General features: G+C 32.5%; 1 protein-coding gene across 1 annotated transcript; it reads left to right on the top strand.

Annotated features, from left to right (window-relative positions):
• Positions 1-1,210: 1,210 nt before the first annotated feature.
• On the top strand, positions 1,211-10,238 carry LOC127699806 (uncharacterized). The gene is made up of 6 exons (XM_052203168.1): positions 1,211-1,314; positions 1,722-1,780; positions 5,299-5,407; positions 5,960-6,021; positions 7,505-7,618; positions 9,607-10,238. Exons 1-6 carry the CDS (start codon positions 1,235-1,237, stop codon positions 10,134-10,136), a joined length of 954 nt encoding a protein of 317 aa, XP_052059128.1. The 5' UTR covers positions 1,211-1,234; the 3' UTR covers positions 10,137-10,238.
• Positions 10,239-10,539: the final 301 nt, after the last annotated feature.

Here is a 10,539-nt window from a genome sequence, read left to right as displayed (position 1 = left end):
TTACTTTCTTTTTCTTAATCGGGAAAGTGTTTATATTTCATTAGGTTTTACTTACCGTACTATCAACTACAAAAACTTTTTTTGTTGGCGTCTTTGTTATATTTATTTCTTTGGATTTTTAATGTCAATTGTGTTTTATGTCTATTATATATGCTACAATAATTTGATTGCTGGATCCCAATTATTGCGACGTTAACAAATTCAGATGCTTAGTGTCGCTCACACAATTGTATTAATATAACGGAACAATACAAACCTGTCATATAAGCTGATGGTTAAAACAAAGCTATAAAACAAGGTTTAACCAAGTCAGGAATATGACATTTTTCGTTCATTCCATTGGTTGAAATAGTTTAGAGTTTTTATTTTGTCAGGTTTTATTGACTTCCTTTATGGATGTACCTTAATCATGTTAATCGTTTTTTTTTATTCTCCTTTCGGTATCTTCCGGCAAAACTCTGTAAGAAAAAACGATATTAATAAGTCTAATGATATTTTAATAATCAAGAGAGCTTCAAGTCAACGAAACAGTAGTATATTGTATTGATACTGGATCATTTTGGAAGAAAAACTCTTGTACACCAACATTATGCCTCAACTGTCCTATATTTCTACTATCAAAACATTAAAAATTTAATTTAACGCACCAAAATATGCTTGTTTGTACCCACACATTCAATGATAAGACTTTACCTATTATGTAATTTAGGTGATTTTTTTTACATTGTGCAAACCTTCCAGAAAAAAGGATTTGAAATTTTGTCTCTGATTCCAGTATTCAAGTTATCAATTTCCGATCGTGCATTTATGCTTTACGTAAAGAACATTTATTTTGATAATTTGCTTGAATAACTTTTAGATAATGAAATTCTTACAAGATATGTATCGCTGCAATCAAGAGGGAAATTATATTACATCCCCAGTCCTAACCTCTGTTTAAATAGTATGAACTCTGTCAATGATACTGACTGTTGTGTGGATAATAAAATAGGAAATATTTCTTCGAATGAATAAAACATTAGATAAAATTAATTTCATAATGAATCTATCCATTTCTGCTTTTTAAGTACTTCATGGTATATATGCAAATCAAATGTTACAAATATAATGATATATTTTTTTTTTATTCAGGAAATATACAACAAAATAATTAATAATTTCCGTATGAGATCAACTCTTACATATACTTGTTTGTACTTTTATATATAATGTTTACATATTGGTTCAATTAAAAATGTATTCTGTAGTAATTATTTTTATTTTGTGTTATGTTTCTAAAGTGTTATCGAGTTCTGACTGTATTCATTTTGACAGGTATGTTGAACTTTTTACATTGCCTTTATTCTTTGAAGTAAATATATTAAAATAATATAAGATTAAAAGTTGATAGAGGGAATTAATTTTTGTGTGTATCTAAAGTGAACAAGAAAATCATCATCGTCCCTTTTTCAGTTTAGTTCCAGTGGCTTAAATCATTGGTGTCTGTTCAAAAATAATAAGACCTAGTGAAAAGACATACCATGACAAAAATAAAAAATCTAAATTATATGAACTCTAAACAATGTGAGACACATTCAAGGTCGACAAGGTAAGCATATCCTAAAATAATATACATTATTCTGGTACTGGTAACAAGCATCATAATATTTGTTACATAACGACAATTTCTTAAGTAGATTAATATTTGTATTAAAAAAATTAATTTCTTATCAATTTTTCAGTGATGGGATAACATTTTATTGCTGTGATAATCGTGTGAGAAAGAATGGTATATGTGTGGGTACGTATCTCTTCGATATTTAAAGATATTATCAATATTTACATAAAAAACATAAACCCTCTTTTTAGATTTTTTTTTTTGTCGATTAATGGGGTTTCTTTACTATAGTACAAACAACAAAATGGACAATTGCATTAATTATTTGTCGATGACTAAAAATGAGATTTATTAATTGATTGGTGTTTAACGCTACTTTCAGCACTATTCTTGTGCAATTTCGTGATAGTCAGTTTTTATTGGTGGGGGAAGCCGGAGTGCCCGGACAGAACCGCCGACCTTCGGTGGGAAAACTAACAATAAAGTTCAATAAAATTGGAGTCGAGCGCACCTGCTACGTTCTGGATTCGAACTCAAATCCTTAGTTTTGACAGGCTAGTGATACAGTAGTTCGACTACTTAGACCACTCGGCCACAGAGACCCCTCTTAAAAGGGGAAGAAAAAGAATAATGTGACAACAGTATTTTATACAACTTAACTCTATGCTTACTTTTCTAAGATTCGTACAGTTTGTTTCTATGTTGTGGTGTTTAATCAATGCAATGGGTTATGAGAAAGTTGATACATGTTTAATCATGTCATATTCTTTATGTTGCTGTCCTAAGTCTTTCAAGTAGCTTTCGTTAGTTGCTGTCTTGTCATATCTTTTTCGTTCATATTTTTCTTTTTTTTGTTTTTCGTCTGAGAATATGTTGTGTCTCATTTTGTTACGGTGACTTTTATAATGTACTATACGGATCAAGCTTTGGTTATTGTTGACGACTGTGCATTGACCTGTTATTGTTCCTGTCTTTATTCTTTGGTCTTTATCTATGCTATAACAAGCCAGTATACAATAGCTTACTATATAGTATGAGTTTTGCTAATTTTAAAAGACAAACGGTGACCTATACTAGTAGTTCTTTGATCCAGTTTTTTCATATGATGAAGACATAATCTTTCAATCAGTTTAATTGAAGTCTGGAGCTGGCATGTCAGTAACTGCTAGTAGTCCTTTGTCAATTTATGTATAATTGTCATTTTACTATTTTCTTTTAATTTGTTATCTATTCTGACATCGGACTCGGACTTCTTTTAAACTGAGTTTACTGTGCGTATTGCTGTGTGTGTGTTAACTCTACACTGGCTAGAGGTATAGGGGGAGGGTTGAGATCTCACAAAACATATTTAACCCCGCCGCATTTTTGCGCCTGTCCCAAGTCAGGAGCCTCTGGCCTTTGTTAGTCTTGAATGTTTTTTTATTTTAGTTCATTTATATGTTTTGGAGTATGACGTCCATTTTCACCGAACTAGTGCACATTTTTATCTAGGGGCCAGCTGGAGCCCACTTCCGGTGCGGGATTTTCATGCTGTGTTGAAGACCCATTGGTGGCCTTCGGCTGTTTTCTGCTCTTTGGTCAGGTTGTTGTTATTTTGACATATTCCCCATTTCCATTCTCAATTTTATTTTGGTATCTGATGGAAATTTCTCACATATGGAATCCCACCGCAACTCCTTATTTGTTTACATATTGGCTTTTGAGAAGCAATACCTGATTGTATCAATTGGCGTAGACATTTCATGAGTAAATTATCTAATTAAGGTCAGTCCAGGAGCACAGAACTGAGTTGATGCTACCTTTGAGGGTGAAATAACCAGTTGACAATCTGGCTTTTTCAATGCAGATGAATTGTACATTGACATCTACAAATCACAACATAAAAAACTAAAGACTGAGCATCATGAACCCCGTAAAAAACCTGGGGGATTTCAGGTGCCACAACGGTCAACCAACTCATGTTAACGTCATTGTTTGGAAAGGAGAGGCGAAAGATACCAAAGGAACATTCAAACTCAAAGTCGAAAAAAAATTGACCATATCATGCACAGAAAACAAACAGACAAACAGACAAACAGCAATACAAAAAACACAACATCGAAAATTAAGGACTGAGTTAGAGGAACCCCGCCAGGAAATGTGGGTGATCTTAGGTGCTTTCGAAGGGATAGCGGATCCTGCTCCATATGTGCCACCCGTCGTGCTGAAACTCTTGGTTTAAAACCTTCCTTTTTAGTAGCAACCATATTAAGGAAATCATTATAGGTAATGCAAGCTACGGAATATCGTATCAACTGGGAAATATATATTTCATATGCAGATACTGTTGGAATGTTGCTACATAGAAATGGACAGTTCACAATTGGGAAGCTGAAATGATCTTTTTTGTCGATAGTTCCTCAACAATTTTGTCACGAAAAAGCTACGGCATGTGTCTGTCTGCTATCAGCATCCACCGAATTGAACCATGTAAAGTGTTCTGAGTGTCTTTGTTACGTATATGAGTTGAAGGTAGAAAATTACAAAAAAAAAACGCTTCAACAAAATCTTTACTTCCGAAACAAAAGTATAAGATGTTCGTTACTGTCATATTTTCTTTGGGAAATGAGTGCAGCTTTGTTGGCAGAAAAATTTACTTATGTAACGAGATTATTCTCCTTTGCATAAATTAAAATAAATCCATCGATGGACATGCCTGTAGTGTAATATATGCAAGTCTTGAGAAGAATAAATTGAATCGTATGATAACAAGAATATAGCATAGACACATAACAAATATCAGATAATTGTTCGGCAGAACCTAGAGGTATATAATGAGATTATTTTCACATGCATATATATTTTAAAAACAAATATTCAAATCTTTAAAGGAAGTTATTTTTTTATGATGAACAAACTCAAATCAACGTTGGATTACACCATGTGAGGGCCAGTTATGACAAAACGTTTTCACCATTTAGTTTTCTTTGTTGTATTTTGCATCCTGTTATTTGTCTTATGGTCGTTTTTCTGTTCTTGTCGTGGCACATGTTTTACATGTAGTATTTTGTGTTAATTATGTACCAATTAAATAAAAAATACGTTTTATACCATGTCATATATCCAACTTACATCCGTAGAAGTAGAAGATAGGTATAGATTGGTTTCGATTGACACAATTTGAGCAATAGCTACTTCCCTTATGTCGTCATGTGGACAAATTCCTTCATAAACAAGCCAAATTCAACTTATTATACTGACTGCTAAATTTTAGAACAATTTTAATTTCTATTAGCCTTGCTTGATTCATTTCTAGGATCTAGTAAAGCTCTTTTGTCAGATTTGATGGAACCACCTGTTTCAATTTGCTGAGTCAAATAGGAAAATCAACCATTTACCCCTCCTAAATCAATGTCAAGGGGAAAATATTTAAACCCGAATTACGTCATAGAGAACACGGTAATGCAGAATTAAATCCTTTACTATCAGCTGCTGCAAGAACAAAAAGAAACTGATCAATATGTAAGAATAACATCAGTTACAAATTGGACAAATATGTGAATTCAACAAACTAATATATGCAATATATAACATAAATAATCATGATTTACATTTCAGTTTGATATTGATACGATTTCAAGAGTGAGGGTCAATTCGTTGGACATTAAATTGGCAGCTAATTGATCATTAAAAATTATGTATTTCATTCAACTTTTTTCTAGAATGTGATGATGGATATATTCCACATGACGGAGAAAGCTGTAAGCCATGTGAGGATGGTTTTTATGGACGAAAATGTGCTTTACCTTGTGACTGTAGTTCAGAAATGAGGTGATATTTGTTTTAAAACTATACAAGCAAAATCAAATAAAATATAAGACTTGTAGACAAGAAACCGTTAGATTGAAATATAGATTTAAATTTTATTGGAATATGCAAAACAAAAATAGAGGAAAAAAGATACCAAGGCGATAATAAAACAAAGAAAACCAGACAATCACACGAGCAAAAATAAAAATCAAAACAAAACTCAAATATCAAACGTCAACCAACAAAACTTTACTGAACAAACTGAAGAATTTTTTACTTTGAGGTTCTTACTTTATTTATCCTATTTATAAAGATTGCAGAGATTTTGGCATATATTGAGTACCTAAACAAAGTGTTAAAAAGTTGCATTTTCCAGAAGGAACATCTATCAGAGGTAACGTTACAATTTGTATAAAAATAAGTTCAACTTGTTATCTTCATTATAAATGAATGATATGATAAACTTATAAATACCTAGTAATTTAAAGCACTTTTTTTTTATTTTTACGTTGCTAGTTGGACAAACACATAGGGAATTGGCATCGTTTTAATGCAAAATGTCATTCATTTAAGGTGTGATAATGTTCAAGGTTGTATAACAATAAAAGATTCAGAATTGGTGACTGTATATTCAAGTAAGTAAAATCTTTTGGAAAGCTATTTAAGAATGAACAAATATTTTAATTGCAAGAAAATATATACGCACAGAAAATTTGAAGATAAATATGTCATGCATATTCAGAACGATTGATTAGACAACTTATATATCTTGACGAGTTCTTAGTGTGTAATGGCTTGCGGTAGTTAAAAGACAGAAACGATGCCTAATCACTGCTCATGACTGCTCATTGGATGTTTAAACAGGAGTTTCAGTAGTAGACAGGAACTGCTTTTCAATCCAGAGCATTCAAATACAATTCCTGAAAACTTATAATGCAAATCAATCAACTAAAATAGTTTTACAGTCATTTTTTAACGACATTATATATTTATTTATCAAATATGCTTGTTACATAGTTACCTCAAGAAACAACTTTTCTTGATGTATCCTGTAATATTCCATGGATAACCCAGGTTAGTAGTCAGCTGCTGATATATATGTATGTACTCATTTCTTGAAATACAATTGTACGAAAGTTTTAAGCATTATGTTTTTATCTATTCAATCGTGTATACTTCTTTTTAGTGACTTCAGTAATTGATTTAACTTCATTGTTTTGTTTTCGTTATATCGTTTTATGTATTCTTGAACAAATATTTGATACACATTTACATTTCAGTCTTAGATCTCCAGATACCACACTAATCGTCTGATCCTTAATTTTAACGATTTTGTTAATTTGAAAGAGTGCGAATTCACAACGCGGGTGATACATACATAGCAGGAGATCCTTACCCAGCCGACGCACCGGTCTCGCTCGACCCTTTTCGCAGTTTGTTCCATTATTTCAGTTTTTGTTTGTTGTTTTTTCTCATCTTATTTATTTACGAGATTTGAACATCGGGAAACAACAATCGCTTTAATTTACAAAGGTATAAATTATAAAAAAAAAGTTGTAAATCCAACTTAAAATGACGAAAAAACACCGAGCGTAATACCTCTCGTCCATGTTAGTGATCACAAAGTAACCTACAGTTCAAATTCCTCATATCATCAAAGAGATAGTTAAGATAAGATATGCCGACAGAACTACAGAAGAATACGCCAAGATCATACTTAGAAATATCATATTCGACTTATGTCAGTTTTCAGCAATTTGGTCCTAAAGTCAAACAGCCTTTGTTTTCTTCTTAAGTTTTGTAAAAAACTTTGCGTTCGTGAACTCCAAATCAGTTAAAAGAAAAAAAAGTAGCTTTCTCTCCCTGTATATGTTGAACGTCGAAAATTGATTCATTTCTTTGTTTACGATTATCATACGTTGATTTTTTTTTTAATCGCGTGTTTACAAACTAATATTTTTTTCTTTTAAATTCATCCGGTTTTGTTTTGGAAAAGTTACAAAGATGGTAAAGAATGCTGCTAACAGCCGTTTTCAGCACGCGATTGATTGAATATTAAAGATATTTCAAATAAGCTTTTTTCTTTTAACTTTCTAATTTGATTCTATGGTGTATTAGGTCTGCAAAATAGAACGATCACCACATTGTCATTCACGGAGTCAAATGCAGTGTCCTCAAACGTGATACAAAACACTTCAAATGAAATTAACTCTACTGAGTGGAATAAGACAGGTAATATTGTATAGCTAACTAAATGTGTTACCAAATAATATATAAATATTTATAACTGGGTGACATGATTTTGCCTTAAACTACCACCGTATTGTTAAAAAAACAAAACATTCTTAAATCAACCTATTTTGTTCATATTCAGATTCAAAATATTTCGATTTTTCTGAATAGCAATACATCTACATCTGTACTGGTTTACCTGGCAATGAAAAGATGTAGAAGACCTTCAGTGGGAATCAAAACCATATACGAAAAAAGACGGCACCATGAACAATTAGAAAAACTACGAAAATACAAACATTCAATCAACAAAATTCTATACAGCAAATATATAGATTGAGCAATATTACAAACCCGACTTATGTTACTAAGATTTATATAATAGCAGAATGGTGAATACCTCTCGTCTTAACCTTCTGTGATGTAAATAACTATTAATAACATGTTTTAAAAGAGAGGGGAAAGATACCACACGGATCTTCGAACTCTTTAGCCGAAATCAAACTGAAAACGCCATGACAAGAAACGAAAAACGATCAAAAGACAAACAAACAAAGAACAAAATAACGCAACATAGAAAAATCAAGCCGACTGACCGACACGAACTCTACCATAAACCGGTGGTGATCCCAGGTGACCTGGATGGTTAAGCATATCCTACTCCACATGTGAGACTCGTCGTGTAGCTCATGTAAGTACAAAACCTGGTGATCACTATAATTCGGTAGGTCACATTCGAGGAGAAAAGGACAGGATTGTGGTTACGACAATTCAAACATATTCGTCGTCATGTGTGAAACAGATAATCCATAACGGTCAACCAACTCGTGATGGCGTCCGTAAATTTTGAAGAGATGATTTTCAACTTCACTACTTGGAACTCCTGGTTTAATATCTCTATTGTAAGCAGCCGTCATCAATCAAGGAAATCATGATAGGAAATTCAATTGGTGGCCCGCTCGAAGCTTTTACCTCTTGAGTACCAGTTGGACCTGTTGGTATTTCTCATGATATGTAAAAAAAATTGATGATATTATAATTGAGGAAACGAGGTCAAAATTGTGGCTTTGGTGATTTGAACAGATATATGACAGATATTTGATAACGGTCAACAAAATAATGATGGCGTCTGTAAACATGTCAAAGGAATGACTTCAACTTTACCATTGATTCATAGTTTTTCTTGTAAGCAGCAACACTCTACTGAGATAATTATGATAGAAAACGCGAACCATTTCATATCGTATCTACTTAGACATTTTAGAGATAAACTTAATATGCAGTAAAATGGAAACACCTCTTTGTTCGGAAAGTTTAGTTCAAGATTGAGTCTGGTAAACACCGTCGCCGCTGCATGATTTTCAGTTTATGGTTGCATAACACAAAACAGCATTTTTCAGGATCTTTATTTTGTTTTTGTTGTGAATAAAACATTCGAACTCCAAGGAAAATTCAAAACCGAAAGTCTCTTATCAAATGGCAAAATCAAAAGCTCAAACACATCAAACGCATTGAAAACAAATGTCATATTCCTGAATTGATGCAGGCATTTCCGTATGTAGAAAATGGTGGATTAAACCTGGTTTTATAGCTAGCTAAATCTCTCACTTGTATGACAGTCGCATTAAATTCCATTATATTGACAACAATGTGGGAGCAAAACAAACAGACATAATAGGTAAAAATGTAAATGATTGGGCTAATACTTTCCGATACAAGCGATTGTCTAGCAATTATGTTACCACAGTTCATGTCGGAATAAGAATAAGTTGACAATAATAGTTATGGGATCCGCTTATATTCAGAAACGCGTTTTGGATGCAACATATGTAAAAAAAAAAATAAGAGAAATAAAGAAGTGTATGTTCACTTTTTAGATTCTTAATTTTGTATGACAATACCATCCAAGGCGTGCATATACTTGCAAACACTCGAGACAACAACCTATTGACCGATGAAATGTTTAGACAAATTTCATTTATTTTTAGGATTATCCGACAGAGAAAGGACAATTATTTCAACAGGGATTACCATATTTTTTATTCTGTTCGCATTTATGACAGTAGCACTTGGATGCTTATACAAACGTAGATCAGACAGTTCGAAGACCTATGTGGAGCAGCAGTTAGAACCAACTAATACCGCTGGTGATTTTGAAGATCAGCATAGCATTGAGGAGAACGTTTACAATGTTATAGATGAAAGTGAGATATACGACGACAACATCTTACCAAAAATGTTTAAGCACGACAATCATTCTGAATTTGTACCTGATACACAAGAGAATGAATGTAGTTCTGGATATCTAAAACCAATTGCTGTAACAGAACTAAATACAGACCCACATCCCTGTGGATCTAGTGTCAGAAGCGAAGACACGGGGTATTTGCATCCATATCATTCCATTTTACCACATTTAAGGGAAAAACCAGCAATTTATTCAAGATGCGAAACAGATTTATATTTGGAAGTGCTACCTGATGTAAAGTCTGAATCAATGGATGCTGTGGTTCTTTAAAAATAGACATTTTATAAAAAAAACTTTTAAACAAGCTTACAATAAAACGTATAGATTTAAAGGGGCACTAGCTTCGAGATATATTAAAAATATAAAATATGATCTTTTTTGTTCAATCATAAATGAAACTAAAATAGTGAAATAAACATTCGCTTTTAGCAGCCAGTATGGTTCAAATTTGTCAAAATAAGCTAAGAAACATTGATGATGAATTATTCACTTGCAAGTGAATAATTCGACCTCATTAAATCCGTATTCATATGAACTTCAATTTAACCCCTTAGCTAGAGATGGATAACGCATGAATCGTGCGTGCTGAGTTATTTAAAGGAAAAGAATGTCAACATTGAAAGTGAACCAACGGTAAATCATTTGATTGACTGATTCGAACTACAAAAAATCA

Source organism: Mytilus californianus, unplaced genomic scaffold, assembly GCF_021869535.1.
Source record: "Mytilus californianus isolate M0D057914Y unplaced genomic scaffold, xbMytCali1.0.p SCAF_41, whole genome shotgun sequence".
Taxonomy (NCBI): Eukaryota; Metazoa; Mollusca; class Bivalvia; order Mytilida; family Mytilidae; genus Mytilus; species Mytilus californianus.
The sequence above is the reverse complement of the archived record's forward strand: the minus strand, read 5'-3'. Positions and strand labels throughout refer to the sequence as shown.